Source organism: Pristiophorus japonicus, chromosome 1, assembly GCF_044704955.1.
Source record: "Pristiophorus japonicus isolate sPriJap1 chromosome 1, sPriJap1.hap1, whole genome shotgun sequence".
Lineage (NCBI taxonomy): Eukaryota > Metazoa > Chordata > Chondrichthyes > Pristiophoridae > Pristiophorus > Pristiophorus japonicus.
In genome coordinates this window covers 3808023-3831898 of record NC_091977.1, presented here as the reverse complement: position 1 = coordinate 3831898, position 23876 = coordinate 3808023, and the positions used below count along the sequence as shown (strand labels likewise).

The following is a 23876-nucleotide window of genomic DNA, read 5'->3' as shown; positions in this document are numbered from 1 at the left end:
GCTGACGCATTCAAACTACTGGCTACCTGATCAAATCTAATTGCTGTACTCTGCGCCCTGAAGTTGTTTTTGTTCTCTCCCCTGTGTGTCTCCCCCTCTCCCTCTCCCTCTCTCACAGACTCTGCATCTAGGCTCTTCCTGTTTGTGACAAGGGATGGAAAGAGAGTTCTCCTCGTCAGTCAAACCGGTGCAGTGTTCGTGTGGGAAGCCAGTGAGAAGCGCGACTTGCCGTGTGTTCCTGGGACTCGGCTCAGCGGGAGGTGGGCCCGGGTAATGGCGGACGAGCAGGTCAGACTTCCCCAGGCCCAGGATAAGGATAGCGCCGTACACGCTGTCTTCCTCACTGATGAGGTGAGTGCATCGCTGCCTGTAAACACTCCTGAGGGCAGACACCAGGGCTCGGTTCTCCATGTGGCCTGGCATGATGATGTTGTAGGGTGTTTGTTGTTCACTCTACTCTGATTCTTCGACCTCGGAACTTATCGTGGGAAAGGACAACACGTGGCACAATATTTAGGCTTAACCCAGTGTCCGTTTTATTACACAACAAAAACCGACTAAAAACTACAGGACTAAACTTCTGAGAGAAATTTGACTTTAGACATACAATCACCAGCCGTGGCTGTAGCTATTCTTCTCTCCATTCTCTGCAGTGCCTGTTCCTTTCGTGTCCTTTTTGTCTCTTCCTCCTGCTTCTGCTGTTTCTTCCTGTGTTCTCTGCTTGCTGTTGCTTCTCCTGCTTGTGGGTCCGTGTCCGTATATTTATATCCAGGTTTTGAATATGTTTCCCGCTGGGACAAAATTCGCTTATCGATCCGTTTAACTGTTGGTGATGAGGTTGAATGGCTACTAATTTGCACGCGGAGTTGACAATTTTTCTGAAGATTAGTAACCTTACAGTGTTTGTATAGCACCTTACCAAGTCCCTCAGCACTTCAGGAGCATCATCATAGGCAGTCCCTCGGAATCGAGGAAGACGTGCTTCCACTCTAAAAATGAATCCTTACGTGACTGAACAGTCCAATACGAGAACCGCAGACTTTGCCACAGGTGGGACAGATAGTCGTTGAGGGAAGGGATGGGTGGGACTTGTTTGCCGCACGCTCCTTCCACTGCCTGCGCTTCATGTCTGCATGCTCTCGGCGATGAGACTCGGTGGTCAGCACCTTCCCGGATGCATTTCCTCGACTTAGGGCGGTCTTTGGCCAGGGACCCACAGGTGTCAGTGGGGATGTTGCATTTTATGAAGGTGTCCCTGTAACGTTTCCTTGCAATGTGTCGTATCTCCATTGCAAGGACCTTGGTGGGGCTGGAGGCCATGGTTAAAGTGCAAGATGTTGTGGCATCTGTACGTGGTTTTACCCTTGGTGGTTTCGAATCACCCCTCTTACAACAGTTCTAGACACTAGAATTATAGTGGTGAACAGTAATATACAGTCATAGACAGGTCTTTCAGTCTCAACCGTCACAGTGCTTTTATTCAAGTTAAAGCACACACCTGCACCGAGTAAAAACACACCCTGATAGTGTAAGCCAAACAAACACAGTACAACACAGTCTGGCCTGTCTAAATAGGTCCCTAACGTGAAGTACCCACATCTAAAACATTCAAAAGTTCGGATTCAAAAGTACCACCGGACCTGTGCGTACGCTTATGATCCTTGCAAAAAACCTCCCCACTAAGGCTTGGTTGGGACACACAACACCCTTTCACAATATGCAGTGGTCTTAAAGATGCGTGGGCTGGGATAAATGCTCACCAATTACCCCTCTGGCTTACTCGCTGCTTCTCCCGCTGAGGCGTATCTTCTGAGTCTTCAAGTCCAGTCTCAAGGTCAGCTTCCCAGTCGAAGTAGCAAGGCTCTCTGGTGTTTCTTCTCTCTGTCCCAGGCAGAGTGCTCAGTCCTTGTGTGTTGAACGAAGCAAGCAGGCATAGAAGAGGGGAGAGAGAGAGAGATGGCTGCAAACTGCCGTCTCTTATACTTGCAAGATGCTTCTTCTCGCGCCAAAAGTCTAACTGTCCTTTCCCCTGAGGCTGTGCAACTGAAAATCCAGTATCTGGCCTGTCCCTTTGTCAACTGGGCTGTACCTCGATGTGTAGCTCCAACGTATCTGTGGTCGAATAGCTTTCCTTTGTCTTTCGATGGCCTGAACACCCGGCCACTTTACTTAATATCTCACTGATTGCCAGACAAAAGGCCTGTCCATCAACCATTCTGCCATTGATTCCTTGTCCACCTGATATGTATTCCTGTGGGGCATGTTTGGACCAGTCAGTGCTGTCTGCTCTCTGGAGTAACAGAAAATGTGTCCAAGCAATGTCCAAAAGTTTACATAAGAACATAAGAAATAGAAGCAGGAGTAGGCCATACGGCCCCTCGAGCCTGCTCCGCCATTCAATACGATCATGGCTGATCCGATCATGGACTCAGCTTCATTTCCCTGCCTGCCCCCCATAACCCCTTATCCCCTTATCGGTTAAGAAACTGTCTATTTCTGTCTTCAATATATTCAATGTCCCAGCTTCCACAGCTCTCTGAGGCAGCGAATTCCACAGATTTACAACCCTCTGAGAGAAGGAATTTCTCCTCATCTCAGTTTTAAATGGGCGGCTCCTTATTCTAAGATTATGCCCCCTAGTTCTAGTCTCCCCTATCAGTGGAAACATCCTCTCTGCATCCACCTTGTCAAACCCCCTCATAATCTTCTATGTTTCGATAACATCACCTCTCATTCTTCTGAATTCCAATGAGTAGAGGCCCAACCTACTCAACCTTTCCTCATAAGTCAACCCCCTCATCTCCAGAATCAACGAGTGAATCTTCTCTGAACTGCCTCCAAAGCAAGTATATCCTTTCGTAAATACGGAAACCAAAACTGCACACAGTGTTCTAGGTGTGGCCTCACCAATACCGTGTATAGCTGTAGCAAGACTTCCCTGCTTTTATACTCCATCCCCTTTGCAATAAAGGCCAAGGTTTCATTGGCCTTCTTGATCACTTGCTGTACCTGCATACTAACCTTTTGTGTTTCATGCATAATTACACCGATGTTTTCGCTGAATTGTTATACTCCACACTGACACTCGATGATGGTGTACTGATCCATTGCTGCCTGTGTGTTTCTGCACAGGTTCTGGGTGACTGTTGCTTTTGTTCCTTTGTCTTTACATCTGGAGAGGCTCTGGTGCTGACCACACTGGAATTGAAGTGGTTCGAGCAGGTGGAGCAGTGCATCAGGTAGGAAGTTTCACACTGCAGGCTGCCCCGTCGCACAGTAAGGAATGCACGCGCGTGGTGGAAGTGTGCGCGAGTGTATAACTGTTAATGTGTGCATGTCTTAGTGTGGGTGTATGTGTGTGTTATATGAAGAGCCAAGGGGCCAGGGGCAGCACGGCCCAGCCCACACTGCGATATGTGTGCACACGAGGTCCGTGCCACAGAGCTGGTCTCCAGTCGTCCTGGTTAATCCTCGCCACTGGACCAAGACCTCGCTCTGTCAAGCCCGTGTGGTGGCTGATGTGCAATGGTCACCACACGTTAAAAAAAATCCACGCACAGGCGTCTTCCACTCCCCCCCCCTCACCAAATTGGAGTTCAGGACTGGAACATCCGGTCCTTCATTGAAACACCTGTGACCTCTTTTGGAAGCAAGTCATCCTCGTTCGAGGGACCACCTATGATGATGATATGTGTGTTAATGTGAGCTTGTGTGTGATAGTATGTATGTGCATGTGACTGTTAATGGGCATGTGTATGTGCTCATAGAATCATAGAAATTTACAGCATGGAATGAGGCCATTTCGGCCCATCGTGTCCCCGCCGGCCGACCAAGAGCTATCCAGCCTAATCCCACTTTCCAGCTCTTGGACCGTAGCCCTGTAGGTTACAGCACTTCAAGTGCACATCCAAGTACTTTTTAAATGTGGTGAGGGTTTCTGCCTCTACCACCCTTTCAGGCCGTGAGTTCCAGACCCCCACCACCCTCTGGGTGAAAGAAATTCCTCTCAAATCCCCTCTAAACTTCCTGCCAATGACTTTAAATCTATGCCACCTGGTTGTTGACCCCTCTGATGAGGAGGTTGATTTATGAGGAAAGGTTGAGGAGGTTGGGCCTCTACTCATTGGAATTCAGAAGAATGAGAGGTGATCTTATCGAACCGTCTAAGATTATGAGGGGGCAAGACAAGGTGGATGCAGAGAGGATGTTTCTGATGGGGAAGACTAGAACTAGGGGGCATAATCTTAGAATAAGGGGCTGCCCATTTAAAACCGAGATGAGGAGAAATTTCTTCTCTCAGGGTTGTAAATCTGTGGAATTCGCTGCCTCAGAGAGCAGTGGAAGCTGGGACATTGAATAAATTTAAGTCAGAAACAGACAGTTTCTTAACCGATAAGGGGTTATGGGGAGTGGGCAGGGAAGTGGACCTGAGTCCATGATCAGATCAGCCATGATCATGTTAAATGGCGGAGCAGGCTCGAGGGGCCGTATGGCCTACTCCTGCTCCTATTTGTTATGTTATTATGCTGAGGGAAGCAGGTCCTTCCTATCCACTCTATCCAGGCTCCTCATAATTTTATACACGTCAATCCTTTCTTCTAAGGCAGTCCCTCGGAGTCGAGGAAGACTTAAAACACCTCAATAAGGTCTCCTCTCACCCCCTCTGTTCCAAAGCAAACAAACCCAGCCTATCCAATCTTTCCTCATAGCTAAAATTCTCCAGTCCAGCCAACAGGTATGCACAGTGTGTGTGTGTGTGTGTTGATGTGCGAGCGTGTGTCGGAGCGCGCGCCCGCGCGTGTCAGAGCGTGTGTGTGTCGGAGCACGCGTGTGTTCCTGAGGTTCACGTCTGCCTCTCTCCTTGCAGTGCTGATCCGTTCAGTGTACAGTGGGTGACACAGACCCATGTGTTGGGAGGTCTGATCCCTGGCTGTGATCCAGTGAAATCGAGGGGCGCGCTGCTGGCAGCTTTCTCCGGGGATGGACTGGTGCTTGCCGTCGTCATCAATCAGAATGATCCCAAGGTACTGGGTTATCCTGTTGGCTCGGATTACAAACCAGCCCTTTCTTGCTGATTGTGCTTTGCTTTTTCCCCCCCTCTGCTTCTGAAGATGCAGACGGATACACCGGGTGCCATCCAGCTACACACCGATACTTGTTCCACAGACCATCCAGCTACACACCGATACTTGTTCTACACACCGATACTTGTTTCACAGATCATCCAGCTACACACCGATACTTGTTTCACAGATCATCCAGCTACACACCGATACTTGTTCCACACATCATCCAGCTACACACCGATACTTGTTTCACAGATCATCCAGCTACACACTGATACTTGTTCCACACATCATCCAGCTACACACTGATACTTGTTCCACAGATCATCCAGCTACACACCGATACTTGTTCCACACATCATCCAGCTACACACTGATACTTGTTTCACAGATCATCCAGCTACACACCGATACTTGTTCTACACACCGATACTTGTTTCACAGATCATCCAGCTACACACCGATACTTGTTTCACAGATCATCCAGCTACACACCGATACTTGTTTCACAGATCATCCAGCTACACACCGATACTTGTTTCACAGATCATCCAGCTACATACCGATACTTGTTCCACAGACCATCCAGCTACACACCGATACTTGTTCTACACACTGATACTTGTTTCACAGATCATCCAGCTACACACCGATACTTGTTCCACACATCATCCAGCTACACACTGATACTTGTTCCACAGACCATCCAGCTACACACCGATACTTGTTTCACAGATCATCCAGCTACACACCGATACTTGTTCCACAGACCATCCAGCTACACACCGATACTTGTTCTACACACCGATACTTGTTTCACAGATCATCCAGCTACACACCGATACTTGTTCCACAGACCATCCAGCTACACACTGATACTTGTTTCACAGATCATCCAGCTACACACCGATACTTGTTCTACACACCGATACTTGTTTCACAGACCATCCAGCTACACACCGATACTTGTTCTACACACCGATACTTGTTTCACAGACCATCCAGCTACACACCGATACTTGTTCCACAGATCATCCAGCTACACACTGATACTTGTTCCACAGATCATCCAGCTACACACCGATACTTGTTTCACAGACCATCCAGCTACACACCGATACTTGTTCCACACATCATCCAGCTACACACTGATACTTGTTCCACAGATCATCCAGCTACATACCGATACTTGTTTCACAGACCATCCAGCTACACACCGATACTTGTTCTACACACCGATACTTGTTTCACAGATCATCCAGCTACACACCGATACTTGTTCCACAGATCATCCAGCTACACACTGATACTTGTTCCACAGACCATCCAGCTACACACCGATACTTGTTCTACACACCGATACTTGTTTCACAGATCATCCAGCTACACACCGATACTTGTTCCACAGATCATCCAGCTACACACTGATACTTGTTCCACAGACCATCCAGCTACACACCGATACTTGTTCCACAGACCATCCAGCTACACACTGATACTTGTTTCACAGACCATCCAGCTACACACCGATACTTGTTCTACACACCGATACTTGTTCCACAGACCATCCAGCTACACACCGATACTTGTTCCACAGACCATCCAGCTACACACCGATACTTGTTCCACAGACCATCCAGCTACACACTGATACTTGTTCCACAGACCATCCAGCTACACACCGATACTTGTTCCACAGACCATCCAGCTACACACCGATACTTGTTCCACAGACCATCCAGCTACACACCGATACTTGTTCCACAGACCATCCAGCTACACACCAATACTTGTTCCACAGGCACCGTTCCGCTCTTCACATCTCCAACTGATTGTTGGACTGCGGAGGGGGCACTACAGCTGAGTAAGATCCTGTCCTCACCTCACTCACTCACTCTCTCTCACACACTCACACTCACTCACACTCACACACACACACACACACACACACACACACACACACACACGAGTGCATTGGTTAAACTCCCCACCTCCCCACTGCTGAAAGGCCTCTATCCTTCAGGATAGAGGTTCAGGGGAAAATCTTTCTTCTCTCTGCTGTTTCCCTCGGAATGAGATAAATTGGGAGGGTCTCGGTGACAGTGCTGTTGGGTTGGCAGTTTGGAGACCCATCCTCAATCTATATTTATCTTGTGTGCGCGTGTGCCTGCCTGTGTGCGCGCGCGCGCGTGTGTGTCCTGTGTCCTGCTGGGTGGTTGCTCATTCACTGCCTGTTTTGTTTCTTTTTTCGTTGCAGGCCACTCAGGTGCTGTTTGTGAACCCGCTGACTGGTGTGACAGTGTCGAGCAGCCTGCAAGGCTGTGGCAGTAATGGCCGCCCTGTGCCAGTCCGGTTTATCAGGTAGGTGACCGTGTAACGGGGTTCAGTGGTATGGGGTCAGATGGATTCCAAAAGGGAAAGTCTTGCTTGACCAACCTCATTGAATTTTTTGAAGATGTAACAGAGAGAGTAGACAAGGGTAATGCGGTAGATGTAATTTATCTAGATTTTCAAAAGACCTTCGATATGGTACCACATAATAAATTAATGAATACGGTCAGAGAATGCGGAGCCAGGGGACAAGTAGCAGAATGGATAGCTAGCTGGCAGAGAGTGGGGGTAAAGGTATTCACAGTGGCAGAAGGAGGATAATGGTGTCCCACAAGGATCAGTGCTGGGGACTACTGTTGTTCACAATTTATATTAACGATTCAGACTTTGGAATCAAAAACACAATTTCTAAATTTGCGGATAACACCAAATTGGGAGGCGGGGGTGGTGTTGGGGGGAGGGGGAATAGTCAGTACTGAGGAGGACTACAACAAATTACAGGAGGACATTAATAAACTTGCAGAATGGGCGTTTAATTGGCAGTGAACTTCAACACAGATAAATGTGAGGTGTAACATTTTGTTAGGAAGAATAAAGAGGTCACGTATTACTTGGAGGGTGGGAGTCTGGGTGGGGGAGAGGAACAAAGGGATCTCGGATACACACATCACTAAAAGTTGCGACACAGGTTAGCAAGTTCATAAAAAAACAAACCAAACACTAGGGTTTATTTCTAGAGGGATAGAATTGAAAAGTAAGGAAGTTATGCTAATAGAGGTCTTTAAAATTATGAAAGGTTTTGATAGAGAGAATACAGAGAGAATGTTTCCACTCGTGGGGAAGAGCAAAACTATACCGGGGGTCGCCATGCCCCCTGACCGGGAGGTGGCCCTGCCCCCCTCCCCCCACCCCCGGCCGGGAGGTGACCCGGCCCGGAGGTCGCCCCGCCCCCCCCGACCTCACACTGATGCAATGTTGGTAACGAGTTGTGTGCTCTTTACTTCCTCAGGTCGTACTGGGTGGGTGAGGTGAGCTGGACACATGATGGCCTCTTCCTGGCCTGCATGCTGAAGCGCGGGGCCCTGCTGCTACTGTCCCGCCTCGGGGAGATGGTCACCATCACCACATTTGGCTGCTCCGTGGAGTTTGGTCCAGCAGAGTTCATCCCACTCCATCCACTAATAACCTACAGGTACGCCTCCAGGCGCCTCTCCATCGGGTCCCCACAGTACAACTAACCTCTTTAACCGGGATCGGTGACAGGCAGCCTGCACGTGAAATGCAATGGGGGATTTCTAATGAGGCTTTACTCTGTATCTGACCAGTGTTAACCGTGGCTCAGTGGGTAGCAGTCTCGCCTCTGAGTCAGAAGGTTGTGGATTCGAAGAGACTCCAGAGTCTTGAACACAAAATCTAGGCTGATACTCCCAGTGCAGTACTGAGGGAGCGCTGCACTGTCGGAGGGGCAGTACTGAGGGAGTGCCGCACTGTCGGAGGGGCAGTACTGAGGGAGTGCCGCACTGTCGGAGGGGCAGTACTGAGGGAGTGCCGCACTGTCGGAGGGGCAGTACTGAGGGAGTGCCGCACTGTCGGAGGGGCAGTACTGAGGGAGTGCCGCACTGTCGGAGGGGCAGTACTGAGGGAGCGCTGCACTGTCGGAGGGGCAGTACTGAGGGAGTGCCGCACTGTCGGATGGGCAGTACTGAGGGAGGGCCGCACTGTCAGAGGGGCAGTACTGAGGGAGCGCTGCACTGTCAGAGGGGCAGTACTGAGGGAGGGCCGCACTGTCAGAGGGGCAGTACTGAGGGAGCGCTGCACTGTCGGAGGGGCAGTACTGAGGGAGTGCCGCACTGTCGGATGGGCAGTACTGAGGGAGGGCCGCACTGTCAGAGGGGCAGTACTGAGGGAGCGCTGCACTGTCAGAGGGGCAGTACTGAGGGAGCACCGCACTGTCGGAGGAGCAGTACTGAGGGAGCGCTGCACTGTCAGAGGTGCAGTACTGAGGGAGCGCTGCATTGTTAGAGGGGCAGTACTGAGGGTCTGACTGAGGTGACATATCACGGATGAGATGATAAACTGATGCCCTGTCTGCCCCCTCAAGTGTATGTAAAGATCCAAGGGCACTGGTCGATACTCATCCCTCAATCCTCAACCAACATCACAAAAAAAAAACAACAAACAGATGATCTGGGCATTATCTCATGTTTGATTGTGGGACATTGCAGTGCACAAGTTGGCTGTCACGATTCCTACATTACAACAGAAACTACACTTCACTGGCTGCAAAATGGTTTGGGACATCCTGAGGACATGAAAGGCACTTTATCAATTCAAGTTCTTTTTTTCTTTCTTTCCCGTCCTGGGAGTGTTTGATGGGACAGTGTAGAGGGAGCTTTACTCTGTATCTAACCTCGTGCTGTACCTGCCCTGAGAGTGTTTGATGGGACAGTGTAGAGGGAGCTTTACTCTGTATCTAACCTCGTGCTGTACCTGCCCTGAGAGTGTTTGATGGGACAGTGTAGAGGGAGCTTTACTCTCTATCTAACCCCCTGTATCTGCCCTGAGAGTGTTTGATGGGACAGTGTAGAGGGAGCTTTACTCTGTATCTAACCTCGTGCTGTACCTGCCCTGAGAGTGTTTGATGGGACAGTGTAGAGGGAGCTTTACTCTGTATCTAACCTCGTGCTGTACCTGCCCTGAGAGTGTTTGATGGGACAGTGTAGAGGGAGCTTTACTCTGTATCTAACCCGTGCTGTACCTGCCCTGGGAGTGTTTGATGGGACAGTGTAGAGGGAACTTTACTCTGTATCTAACCCCCTGTACCTGCCCTGGGAGTGTTTGATGGGACAGTGTAGAGGGAGCTTTACTCTGTATCTAACCCCGTGCTGTACCTGCCCTGGGAGTGTTTGATGGGACAGTGTAGAGGGAGCTTTACTCTGTATCTAACCTCGTGCTGTACCTGCCCTGAGAGTGTTTGATGGGACAGTGTAGAGGGAGCTTTACTCTGTATCTAACCTCGTGCTGTACCTGCCCTGAGAGTGTTTGATGGGACAGTGTAGAGGGAGCTTTACTCTGTATCTAACCTCGTGCTGTACCTGCCCTGAGAGTGTTTGATGGGACAGTGTAGAGGGAGCTTTACTCTGTATCTAACCCGTGCTGTACCTGCCCTGGGAGTGTTTGATGGGACAGTGTAGAGGGAGCCTCACTCTGTATCTAACCCCCTGTACCTGCCCTGGGAGTGTTTGATGGGACAGTGTAGAGGGAGCTTTACTCTGTATCTAACCTCGTGCTGTACCTGCCCTGAGAGTGTTTGATGGGACAGTGTAGAGGGAGCTTTACTCTGTATCTAACCTCGTGCTGTACCTGCCCTGAGAGTGTTTGATGGGACAGTGTAGAGGGAGCTTTACTCTGTATCTAACCCGTGCTGTACCTGCCCTGGGAGTGTTTGATGGGACAGTGTAGAGGGAGCCTCACTCTGTATCTAACCCCCTGTACCTGCCCTGGGAGTGTTTGATGGGACAGTGTAGAGGGAGCTTCACTCTGTATCTAACCTCGTGCTGTACCTGCCCTGAGAGTGTTTGATGGGACAGTGTAGAGGGAGCTTTACTCTGTATCTAACCCGTGCTGTACCTGCCCTGGGAGTGTTTGATGGGACAGTGTAGAGGGAGCTTTACTCTGTGTCTAACCTCGTGCTGTACCTGCCCTGAGAGTGTTTGATGGGACAGTGTAGAGGGAGCTTTACTCTGTATCTAACCTCGTGCTGTACCTGCCCTGGGAGTGTTTGATGGGACAGTGTAGAGGGAGCCTCACTCTGTATCTAACCCCCTGTACCTGCCCTGGGAGTGTTTGATGGGACAGTGTAGAGGGAGCTTTACTCTGTATCTAACCTCGTGCTGTACCTGCCCTGGGAGTGCACAATGTACGTGTTTTATTTAATGTTGTACTGTTTTTCAGACAATCTCAGTCCCTGCTTTTGATGGGTGATCCTACAGGGTCTGCTGCCTCATCTACCTCTGAAAATGACCCCATGAAACAGCAGTTCTCATTGGCCGCACACCCCCGCTTACCCTATCTCATCGTATCTGACGGTTACATGTTTACGGTGCTGCGTTTTGCAGAGAATGTTTCTGCTTCGTCCGTTCTGAAGCGCCTGCTGCTGGAGGTGACCCAGGGTCTGGATGATGTACGGTACACACTGATGAGCTCTGAGGTACAGAACTAGTCAGAGAACTTTATTACTGAGATAGTGAGTGTGTACAGCAGTGTGTGCCTTTTATAGTGAGTGTGTACAGCAGTGTGTCTCCTTATAGTGAGTGTGTACAGCAGTGTGTCTCCTTATAGTGAGTGTGTACAGCAGTGTGTCTCCTTATAGTGAGTGTGTACAGTAGTGTATCTCCTTATAGTGAGTGTGTACAGCAGTGTGTCTCCTTATAGTGAGTGTGTACAGTAGTGTATCTCCTTATAGTGAGTGTGTACAGCAGTGTCTCCTTATAGTGAGTGTGTACAGCAGTGTGTCTCCTTATAGTGAGTGTGTACAGCAGTGTCTCCTTATAGTGAGTGTGTACAGCAGTGTGTCTCCTTATAGTGAGTGTGTACAGCAGTGTGTCTCCTTATAGTGAGTGTGTACAGCAGTGTGTCTCCTTATAGTGAGTGTGTACAGTAGTGTATCTCCTTATAGTGAGTGTGTACAGCAGTGTGTCTCCTTATAGTGAGTGTGTACAGTAGTGTATCTCCTTATAGTGAGTGTGTACAGCAGTGTCTCCTTATAGTGAGTGTGTACAGCAGTGTGTCTCCTTATAGTGAGTGTGTACAGCAGTGTCTCCTTATAGTGAGTGTGTACAGCAGTGTCTCCTTATAGTGAGTGTGTACAGTAGTGTATCTCCTTATAGTGAGTGTGTACAGCAGTTTCTCCTTATAGTGAGTGTGTACAGCAGTTTCTCCTTATAGTGAGTGTGTACAGCAGTGTGTCTCCTTATAGTGAGTGTGTACAGCAGTGTGTCTCCTTATAGTGAGTGTGTACAGCAGTTTCTCCTTATAGTGAGTGTGTACAGCAGTGTGTCTCCTTATAGTGAGTGTGTACAGCAGTTTCTCCTTATAGTGAATGTGTACATCAGTTTCTTCTTATAGTGAATGTGTACAGCAGTGTGTCTCCTTATAGTGAGTGTGTACAGCAGTGTATCTCCTTATAGTGAGTGTGTACAGCAGTGTCTCTTTATAGTGAGTGTGTACAGCAGTGTGTCTCCTTATAGTGAGTGTGTACAGCAGTGTCTCCTTATAGTGAGTGTGTACAGCAGTGTCTCCTTATAGTGAGTGTGTACAGCAGTGTATCTCCTTATAGTGAGTGTGTACAGCAGTGTATCTCCTTATAGTGAGTGTGTACAGCAGTGTATCTCCTTATAGTGAGTGTGTACAGCAGTGTATCTCCTTATAGTGAGTGTGTACAGCAGTGTATCTCCTTATAGTGAGTGTGTACAGCAGTGTATCTCCTTATAGTGAGTGTGTACAGCAGTGTATCTCCTTATAGTGAGTGTGTACAGCAGTGTATCTCCTTATAGTGAGTGTGTACAGCAGTGTATCTCCTTATAGTGAGTGTGTACAGCAGTGTGTCTCCTTTAACACTGAGGTAGAAACATAGGAACAGGGGTATCCCTTCTTTGTATCCCTCTCCACTCACACCCCCTTCCTCTCCCAATCCGACTTATTTCTGTGTCTGCCTTGGGAAAACACTCTCTCCTCTTCCCTCCCCCAAATCAGTTACTATGGCAATTTCAAATTCCCATCTGCCCTGCCTTTGGCCTTCCATTCACCACGACATTTCTGCAATCCCGATCTCCTCAATCACACCCTCACCTCCACCTTTGATGCCCTTGTTGGAGTGGAATTAGCTCCTCTGAGAGCTGTGGAAGCCGGGACATTGAATATATTTAAGACAGAGATAGACAGTTTCTTAACCGATAAGGGAATAAAGGGTTATGGGGAGCGGGCAGGGAAGTGGACCTGAATCCATGATCAGATCAGTCATGATCGTATTAAATGGCGGAGCAGGCTTGAGGGGCTATTTCTTACGTTCTTATGTTGCCCCCATTGAAACCATTCCTCTCTTTCACCCTGCTATGATCACCATCTCTGCTACCTTACATCCAAAGCACGCAGAATTGAGCGTTTATGGCGGACAACTGGTTTAACCATTCTTCGCCAGATCGAGCATTATTGCACTGTGCTCTGCTGTACCAAAATTGCTCACTATTCAAGCATCACCCTGGAATGTAAATGCTTCTCTCCTCTACTGCGAACTGTCTTTTAAACCCCGCTCCCACCTCACTCCACTCCAACAGCAAACCCAAGAAGCTCATGGACCTATTTGCCACTGAGAGTAAGACCATCCATTCAGCTGCCTTGGCCGCTTCCCTCCCTTCCCCGAGACTACTGGACCAAACTTCCTGCCCGAGCCTTGAATTCGCATCTTTCTCGAGTTTCTCTTCTATCTCCCCTCATCCCCTCTCCAAGCTCATCATGTCTATGTGATCCACCTCCTGCCCCCTCGACCCTATTCCCATTAAACCTCTGACCACCCAACCTCCCTTCCTGGCCCCCACGTTGGCTAATATTAATGGTTGCCCCTCGGGGCCCATAGTTTTGTACACTCGCTGTCTGTCTCTGTCCCTTTGTAACTTCCTTCTCCCATCAACCCATCTTACTGTGCCTCTTAACAGTGCCATCTGCAAACTTGGATATACAACTCTCTCTCTCTTCATCCATGTAATTCATAAATATGGTGAAAAGCTGAGGCCCCAGTTCCTGGGGAACATCACTTGTCACATCCTGCCAACCAAAGAACAAACCCTTTACCCCAACCCTCTGTCTCCCACCGCCCAAACCAATTACCAACCCATACCATACTATTGCCTTCAATTCTGTACATGTGATTTTTACAAATCAGGAAATCCATACAGAAAACATCCATAGACTCGTCCCTGTCCACCACACTAGTGACCAGCTGAAAAAATGTAAGTGTATTAGTCAGACAGGACCTGCCTTCACTAGGGAGAACCAGGGGTCACAGATTGAAGTTATAGCAGGCCAGATTGAGGTTAAACGTCAGGAGGTAGGCCTTTCCGCAGAGAACAGTGGGCCTCTGGGACAGGCTGCCATCTCGTGCGGTGGGTGCAGACTCGCTGATATCCTTCGAGCGAGAGATGGACCTGTTTCTGGCTTGTGCGGAGACCACCTCTTACACAAGGTAGGGACTGCAGGGAATTCAGGTCAGAGTGATGATCTGGACTAGTTTCCATCACCTCGATGGGTCGGAGAGGAATTTCCCTGATTTTTTTTTCCCCCTTCCGCCCCCCCCCCCCACCCCTCCCAAATTGGCCTGGGTTTTAAAAATCTTTTTTTGCCTCTCCCAGGAGATGCCACGATTTGGGGTGGGGTGGAGAGTGTCTATGTTGTGATACACAAGGTATCACCATTGTGTGGGACAGGCTCGATGGACCAGAGGGTCTTTACCTGTCCATCATTGCTCGTAAGTTCGTAATCCATGCTGACTCTCTGTGGCCTGTCTGTTCTGTTTCCAGCACAAAGATCTGAAGTGCTGTTTACAGCCCATGTCTACCCTGAGAAGAAGTGTCTTGCAGGGATGGGGACCGCAGGAGCCTGGGACGTGGACATCCCCTCCATTCTTACAGGACGAGACACCAGCAGGCAGCCAGGTACAGCTCATGACAGCACAACTCTGCTGTCCAGCGGCAAGTGTTGGTCTCTGTGCTAACACAGCTCATCACCTCTTCATGCGGCAGTTTGTGTGGGTTATTGTGGGAGGAGTTGATGCCTTGCCCACTCATCCTCCCTCAGACAGGAGGTGGGAGTAACCCCCAAGGACATTCTGGTATTGAGAAGCAGTATTAGCTGTTGGTGTTGTACTGGAGTCACAGGTTGTCATTTACCAACATTCCCTGGATTCTGGGAAGTCCCAGCAGATTGGAAAACTGCAAATGTAACGCCCCTATTTAAAAAAGGAGGCAGACAAAAAGGAGAAAACTACAGACCAGTTAGCCTAACATCTGTGGTTGGGAAAATGTTGGAGTCCATTATTAAAGAAGCAGTTGGAAAAACATAATTCGGTCAGGCAGAGTCAGCATGGATTTATGAAGGGGAAATCGTGTTTGACAAATTTGCTGGAATTCTTTGAGGATGTAACGAACAGGGTGAATAAGGGGGAACCAGTAGATGGTGTGTATTTGGACTTTCAGAAGGCATTTGACAAGGTGCCACATAAAAGGTTACTGCACAAGATCAAAGTTCACGGGGTTGGGGGTAATATATTAGCATGGATAGAGGATTGGCTAACTAACAGAAAACAGAGAGTCGGGATAAATGGTTCATTCTCAGGTTGGCAACCAGTAACTAGTGGGGTGCCACAGGGGTCGGTGCTGGGACCCCAACTATTTACAATCTATATTAATGACTTGGATGAAGGGACCGAGTGTAACGTAGCCAAGTTTGCTGACGATACAAAGATGGGAGGAAAAGCAATGTGTGAGGAGGACACAAAAAATCTGCAAAAGGACATAGACAGGCTAAGTGAGTGGGCAAATATTTGGCAGATGGCGTATAATGTTGGAAAGGGTGAGATCATGAACTTTGGCAGAAAAAAATCAAAGAGCAAGTTATTATTTAAATGGAGAAAGATTGCAAAGTGTTGCAGTACAGCGGGACCTGGGGGTACTTGTACAGGAAACACAAAAAGTTAGTATGCAGGTACAGCAAGTGATCAGGAAGGCCAATGGAAACTTGTCCTTTATTGCAAAGGGGGTATAAAAGCAGGGAACTTGCTACAGTTATACAGGGTATTGGTGAGGCCACACCTGGAATGCTGCGTGCAATTTTGGTTTCCATATTTACGAAGGGTTATACTTGCTTTGGAGGCAGTTCAGAGAAGGTTCACTAGGTTGATTCTGGAGATGAGCGGGTTGACTTATGAGGAAAGGTTGAGTAGGTTAGGCCTCTACTCATTGGAATTCAGAAGATTGAGAGGTGATCTTATCGAAACGTATAAGATTATGAGGGGGCTTGACAAGGTGGATGCAGAGAGGATGTTTCCTCTGATAGGGGAGACTAGAACTAGGGGACATAATCTTAGAATAAAGGGCCGCCCATTTAAAACTGAGATGAGGAGAAATTTCTTCTCTCAGTGAATCTGTGGAATTCGCTGCCTCAGAGAGCTGTGGAAGCTGGGTCATTGAATTGATTTAAGACAGAGATAGACAGTTTCTTAACCAATAAGCGAATAAGGGGTTATGGGGGGCGGGCAGGGAAGTGGAGCTGGGTCCATGATCGGATCAGCCATGATCGTATTAAATGGCGGAGCAGGCTCGAGGGGCTGTATGGCTTACTCCTGCTCCTATTTCTTATGTTCATCTGCCCACCCAAATATGGGCAGAGTGCATCCACCAGTGGGTCTCAACCATCACCGGATCCACATCCGCCCAAACATCGGCAGGGGCAGGGTGGAAAATCTCGCCCCTCATCTGGTCGTTTCACCGAGTACTGTTCTTGGGAGCTTCCAGCAAATGGTCATCCTCATCGAAGTGAGGATGACTTGCTTCCACACCAAAAAGGGATGAGTTCACAGGTGTTTCAATGAAGGACCTAATATTCCAGATCCCGAACTACATCCTGAAGGGTGGAAGCTGCCTGTGCGTGGATGTTTTTAACGTGTGGTGACCGTTGCACACCAGCCACCACACGGGTTTGACAGAGCTCGGTCTTGGTCCAGTGGCAAGGGTTAACCAGGGCGACTGGAGACCTGCTCCGCTGCACGGGCCTAGTGCGCTCACACATCGCAGTGTGGGCTGGCCCGTGCTGCCCCTGGGCCCTCGGCTCTTCTGGGCCCCGAACTCTCATCGCTGCCTCGCCCGGACCTCGCCGCTCCCTCGCCCCCCCCCCCCCCCCCCACCTTGACACTGAATGGGCCCCCCCCCCAGTGACACTGAATGGTGCCCCCCCCCCCCACCCCCCCAGTGACACTGAATGGTGCTCCCCCCCCCCCGGTGACACTAGAACTGAAATAAGACCATAAGAAATAGGAGCAGGAGTCGGCCATACGGCCCCTCGAGCCTGCTCCGCCATTTAATACGATCATGGCTGATCCGATCATGGACTCAGCTCCACTTCCCTCCCCATAACCCCTTATTCCCTTATTGTTTAAGAAGCTGTCTATCTCTGTCTTTACTTTATTCAATGTCCCAGCTTCCACAGCTCGCTGAGGCAGCGAATTTCACAGATTTACAATCCTCTGAGAGAAGAAATTTCTCCTCATCTCAGTTTTAAATGGGCGGCCCCTTATTCTAAGATTATGCGCCCTAGTTCTAGTCTCCCCGATCAGTGGAAACATCCTCTCTGCATCCACCTTGTCAAGCCCCCTCATAATTTTATACGTTTCGATAAGATCACCTGTCATTCTTCTGAATTCCAATGAGTAGAGGCCCAACCTCCTCAACCTTTCCTCATAAGTCAACCCCCTCATCTCCGGAATCAACCTAGTGAACCTTCTCTGAACAGTCTCCAAAGCAAGTATATCCTTTCGTAAATATGGAAACCAAAACTGCATGCAGTATTCCAGGTGTGGCCTCACCAATACCCTGTATTACTGTAGCTAGACTTCCCTACTTTTATACTCCATCCCCTTTGCAATAAAGGCCAAGATATCATTGGCCTTCCTGATCACTTGCTGTACCTGCATACTATCCTTTTGTGTTTCATGCACAAGTACCCCCAGGTCCCGCTGTACTGCAGCACTTTGCAATCTTTCTCCATTTAAATAATAACTTGCTCTTTGATATTTTTCTGCCAAAGTGCATGACCTCACACTTTCCAACATTGTACTCCATCTACCAAATTTTTGCCCACTCACTTAGCCTGTCTATATCCTTTTGCAGATTGTGTGTGTCCTCCTCACACATTGCTTTTCATCCCATCTTTGTATCGTCCACAAACTTGGTTGCGTTACACTCAGTCCCTTCCTCCAAGCCGTTAATATAGATTGTAAATAGATGAGGAGGAATTTCTTCTCAGATGGTTGTAAATTTGTGGATTTCTCTGCCCCAGAGAGCTGTGGAGGCTGGGTCATTGAATATATTTAAGGTGGAGATAGAAAGATTTTTGAACGATAAGGGATTAAGGGGTTATGGGGAGCAGGCAGGGAAATGGACCTGAGTCCATGATCAGATCAGCCATGATCATATTAAATGGCGGAGCAGGCTCGAGGGGTCAAATGGCCTGCTCCTATTTCTTATGTTGCGTAAAGTGCTGTGAGTGTTGGAGGCAAATGAGGCAGACATGTTTGTGCGTGGCCATTAGATGCGTGAGTAGTTGATCTGTTTTTGATGGTGTTGGCTGAGAGAGGAATGCTGGTCCGGCCACGGGAGAACTCCCTGCCCTTCCAGTAGTGCCGTGGGATCGTTGGTATCCACAGCAACGGGCAGGTAGGATCTTTCTTTTATATCTTGCCCAAAGCATGACAGCTCTAATCAGGCACTGCACTGGAGTGTCAGCCTAGACGATGTGCTGAGATCCTGCAGTGGGGCTAATGAAGGGTTTCTAATGAAGGCCAACATCCCCAGCATTGAAGCACTGACCACAATCGACCAGCTTTGCTGGGCAGGCCACGTTGTTCGCATGCCTGACACGAGACTCCCAAAGCAAGCGCTCTACTCGGAATTCCCTCACGGCAAATGAGCCAAAGGTGGGCAGAGGAAACGTTACAAGAACACCCTCAAAGCCTCCCTGATAAAGTGCAACATCCCCACCGACACCTGGGAGTCCCTGGCCCAAGACCGCCCTAAGTGGAGGAAGTGCATCCGGGAGGGCGCTGAGCACCTCGAGTCTCATCGCCGAGAGCATGCAGAAATCAAGCGCAGGCAGCGGAAGGAGCGTGCGGCAAACCAGTCCCACCCTCCCCTTCCCTCAACGACTGTCTGCCCCACCTGTGACAGGGAGTGTGGTTCTTGTATTGGACTGTACAGCTACCTAAGGACTCATGTTAACAGTGGAAGCAAATCTTCCTCGATTCCGAGGGACTGCCTATGATGATGAATTCCAGGTGTCAGTGGGGATGTTGCACTTTATCAAGGAGGCTTTGAGGGTGTCCTTGAAACGTTTCATCTGCCCACCTTTGGCTTGTTTGCCGTGAAGGAGTTCCGAGGAGAACTCTTGCTTTGGGAGTCTCATGTCTGGCATGCGAAAAATGTGGCCTGCCCAGCAGAGCTGATCGAGTGTGGTCACTGCTTCAATGCTGGGGATGTTGGCCTGGTCGAGGACGCTAACATTGGTGTGTCTGTCCTCCCAGGAGATTTGTAGGATCTTGCAGAGACATCGTTGGTGATATTTCTCCAGCGACTTGAGGTGTCTACTGTACATGGTCCAAGTCTCTGAACCATACAGGAGGGCGGGTATTACTACAGCCCTGTAGACCATGAGCTTGGTGGCAGATTTGAGGGCCTGGTATTTGAACACTCTTTTCCTCAGGTGGCCGAAGGCTGCACTGGTGCACTGGAGGCGGTGTTGAATCTCGTCGTCAATGTCTGCCCTTGTTGATAAGAGGCTCCCGAGGTATGGGAAGTGATCCACATTGTCCAGGGCAGCACCGTGGATCTTGATGACTGGGGGGCAGTGCTGTGCGGTAAGCACAGGCTGGTGGTGGACCTTTGTCTTACAGATGTTTAGTGTAAGGCCCATGCTTTCGCACGCCTCAGTGAAGATGTTGACTATGACTTGGAATTCAGCCTCTATATGCGAGGTCCTGCAATGGGGCTAATGAAGGATTTCTACTGAAATCCTGCAGCCGCCCTTTCCCTCCCACGCCCTGCCGGAGCTGTCTGTCTGTCCTCACTGTAGTTTTTTGTGCTTTGATTTTGCAGGCTGATGAAGGTGACGAATCTGATGACGCTGCCCCATGCCCTACCGACTGGCCCAGGTCGCAGAACTCCGATCCCAGCACCATGGAGCAGGGCCGCCTGGAGTTTGCCTCCATGTTCGATACCCTGCGCGCCAAGCAGGGGGCACAAGCAGACCATCTCGAGGCCAAACTTAGACGGATCCAGAACGGCCTGTTGACAGCCTGGAGCCTGGGGGTTTCCGTGAAGGGGCTGGAGGGCAGGGAGCTGCTGCTTCAGTACACGGTTCGGGCCTTCCTACAGTTTGCCCGCCTGCTTCCATTAGCCCCAGCCACTCTCCCAAGCTCGGTCACAAACACGAAGAATAAAATGGTGAAGAAAGCCCTGAGAAGGAGCCCAGGGACCTACAGGACCCTGCAGCTCTTGCGCTACTGCCTGACCGTGCTGTCCTGGGACACGGTTCACAAGCGCTCACTGGCACCCGCGGTCAGGCTCTCGGCGGACATCGTGAAGTTAATCCTTTCTCAGAAGCTGGGCCCAGCTTCATTCTCCCAGTCACTCCTCAGCAGCCTCTCGGTACTTAAGCTGACATCTGTGCATCTGGATGAGGTATACTCTCTGCGACCCCAGGACTGCCCAGATCTTCCTGGGCACACGGTGACCCACTCTCTCCCAGCGCCTGTGTCCCATCCAGCAGATCCCGGGCAGAAGGGGGCTGTCCTCACGCTGCTGGAGCTGCCATCTCAAACCGTGCACACCGCGCGGCAGCCATCACACAGGTAGGAGCAGAGCTAAGTTATCCAGATAAACCATCGTCACACAGGAACAGGGCTCACTGATCAATACATTCAGTTTCATCTGGTGCTGTTCGGCAGCTCATTCATTAGTGGGGCGAGGGGGGGGATGGTTTGGTGAGGGACAGTTTAAGGGGCAATGGTTGGGTGAGGGACAGTTTAAGGGGCAATGGTTGGGTGAGGGACAGTTTAAGGGGGAACGGTTGGGTGAGGGACAGTTTAAGGGGCAATGGTTGGGTGAGGGACAGTTTAAAGGGGGACCAGTTGGGTGAGGGGCAGTTTAAGGGGCAATGGTTGGGTGAGGGACAGTTTAAGGGGCAATGGTTGGGTGAGGGACAGTTTAAGGGGGAACGGTTGGGTGAGGGACAGTTTAAGGGGCAATGGTTGGGTGAGGGACAGTTTAAAGGGGGACCGGTTGGGTGAGGGGCAGTTTAAGGGGCAATGGTTGGGTGAGGGACAGTTTAAGAGGCAATGGTTGGGTGAGGGGCAGTTTAAGGGGCAGTGGTTGGGTGAGGGACAGTTTAAGGGGCAATGGTTGGGTGGGATTCAAATTCCTGGGGCATTGGAACAGGTTCTGGGGGAGGTGGGACCAGCACCTGGGCAGGACCGGAACCAATGTCCAAGGGGGAGTGTTTGCTAGTGCTGTTGGGGAGGAGTTAAACTAATATGGCAGGGAGATGGGAACCAATGCAGGGAGACAGAGGGAAACAAAAAGGAGACAAAAGCAAAGGACAGAAAGGAGATGAGTAAAAGTGGAGGGCAGAGAAACCCAAGGCAAAAGGCAAAAAGGGCCACTGAATATAAAGGGGCTGCAGGAAGGGTCAAAACTAAAAATCATGGTTTAAAAACTAGGATTAAAACACTACCTAAATGAGTTGACGGCACAAATCATTACAAATGGGTATGATTTGGTGGCCATTACAGAAACATGGTTGCAGGATGGCCAAGACTGGGAATTAAACATACAGGGGTATCTGACGATTCGGAAAGATAGACAAGAAGGGAAAGGAGGTGGGGTAGCTCTGTTAATAAAGGATGATATCAGGGCAGTTGTGGGAGACGATATTGGCTCTAATGAACAAAATGTTGAATCATTGTGGGTGGAGATTAGAGATAGTAAGGGGAAAAAGTCACTGGTGGGCGTAGTTCATAGGCCCCCAAATAATAACTTCACGGTGGGGCGGGCAATAATCAAAGGAATAATGGAGGCATGTGAAAAAGGAACGGCAGTAGTCATGGGGGATTTTAACCTACATATCGATTGGTCAACTCAAATCGCACGGGGTAGCCTGGAGGAGGAATTCATAGAATGCATACGGGATTGTTTCTTAGAACAGTATGTTACAGAACCTACAAGGGAGCAAGCTATCTTAGATCTGGTCCTGTGTAATGAGACAGGAAAAAAAAACGATCTCCTAGTTAAAGATCCTCTCGGAATGAGTGATCACAGTATGGTTGAATTTGTAATACAGATTGAGGGTGAGGAAGTTGGTCAGAAACGAGTGTACTATGCTTAAACAAAGGGGACTACAGTGGGATGAGGGCAGAGTTGGCTAAAGTAGACTGGAAACACAGACTAAACTGTGGCACAATTGAGGAACAGTGGAGGACTTTTAAGGAGCTCTTTCATAGTGCGCAACAAAAATATATTCCAGTGAAAAAGAAGGGCGATAAGAGAAGGGATAACCAGCCGTGGATAACCAAGGAAATAAAGGAGAGTATCAAATCAAAGACCAATGCGTATAAGGTGGCCAAGGTTAGTGGAAAACTAGACGATTGGGAAAATTTTAAACAACAGCAGAGAATGACTAAAAAAGCAATAAAGAAAGGAAAGATAGATTACGAAGGTAAACTTGCGCAAAACATAAAAACAGATAGTAAAAGCTTTTATAGATATATAAAACAGAAAAGAGTGACTAAAGTAAATGTTGGTCCCTTAGAAGATGAGAAGGGGGATTTAATAATGGGAAATGTGGAAATGGCTGAGACCTTAAACAATTATTTTGCTTCGGTCTTCACAGTGGAAGACACAAAAACCATGCCAAAAATTGCTGGTCACAGGAATGTGGGAAGGGAGGACCTTGAGACAATCACTATCACTGGGGGGGTAGTGCTGGACAGGCTAATGGGACTCAAGGTAGACAAGTCCCCTGGTCCTGATGAAATGCATCCCAGGGTATTAAAAGAGATGGCAGAAGTTATAGCAGATGCATTCGTTATAATCTACCAAAATTCTCTGGACTCTGGGGAGGTACCAGCGGATTGGAAAACAGCTAATGTAATGCCTCTGTTTAAAAAAGGGGGCAGGCAAAAGGCAGGTAACTATAGGCCGGTTAGTTTAACATCTGTAGTGGGGAAAATGCTTGAAGCTATCATTAAGGAAGAAATAGCGGGACATCTAGATAGGAATAGTGCAATCAAGCAGACGCAACATGGATTCATGAAGGGGAAATCATGTTTAACTAATTTTCTGGAATTCTTTGAGGATATAACGAGCATGGTGGATAGAGGTGTACCGATGGATGTGGTGTATTTAGATTTCCAAAAGGCATTCGATAAGGTGCTACACAAAAGATTACTGCAGAAGATAGAGGTACGCAGAGTCAGAGGAAATGTATTAGCATGGATAGAGAATTGGCTGGCGAACAGAAAGCAGAGAGTCGGGATAAATGGGTCCTTTTCGGGTTGGAAATCGGTGGTTAATGGTGTGCCACAGGGATCGGTGCTGGGACCACAACTGTTTACAATATACATAGATGAGCTGGAAGAGGGGACAGAGTGAAGTGTAACAA

General features: G+C 49.0%; 1 protein-coding gene across 1 annotated transcript in view; it reads left to right on the top strand.

The window, feature by feature from the left end:
* cplane1 (ciliogenesis and planar polarity effector 1) overlaps positions 1 to 23876 on the top strand; it is a 306637-nt gene that overhangs the window by 14507 nt on the left and 268254 nt on the right. Inside the window, exons 4-11 of the mRNA XM_070877077.1 lie at positions 119 to 351; positions 3133 to 3239; positions 4868 to 5024; positions 7324 to 7427; positions 8407 to 8589; positions 11352 to 11607; positions 14972 to 15106; positions 20315 to 21069. Of these exons, the coding sequence (XP_070733178.1) occupies positions 119 to 351; positions 3133 to 3239; positions 4868 to 5024; positions 7324 to 7427; positions 8407 to 8589; positions 11352 to 11607; positions 14972 to 15106; positions 20315 to 21069 (1930 nt within the window). The remainder of the gene's footprint in view (positions 1 to 118; positions 352 to 3132; positions 3240 to 4867; positions 5025 to 7323; positions 7428 to 8406; positions 8590 to 11351; positions 11608 to 14971; positions 15107 to 20314; positions 21070 to 23876) is intronic.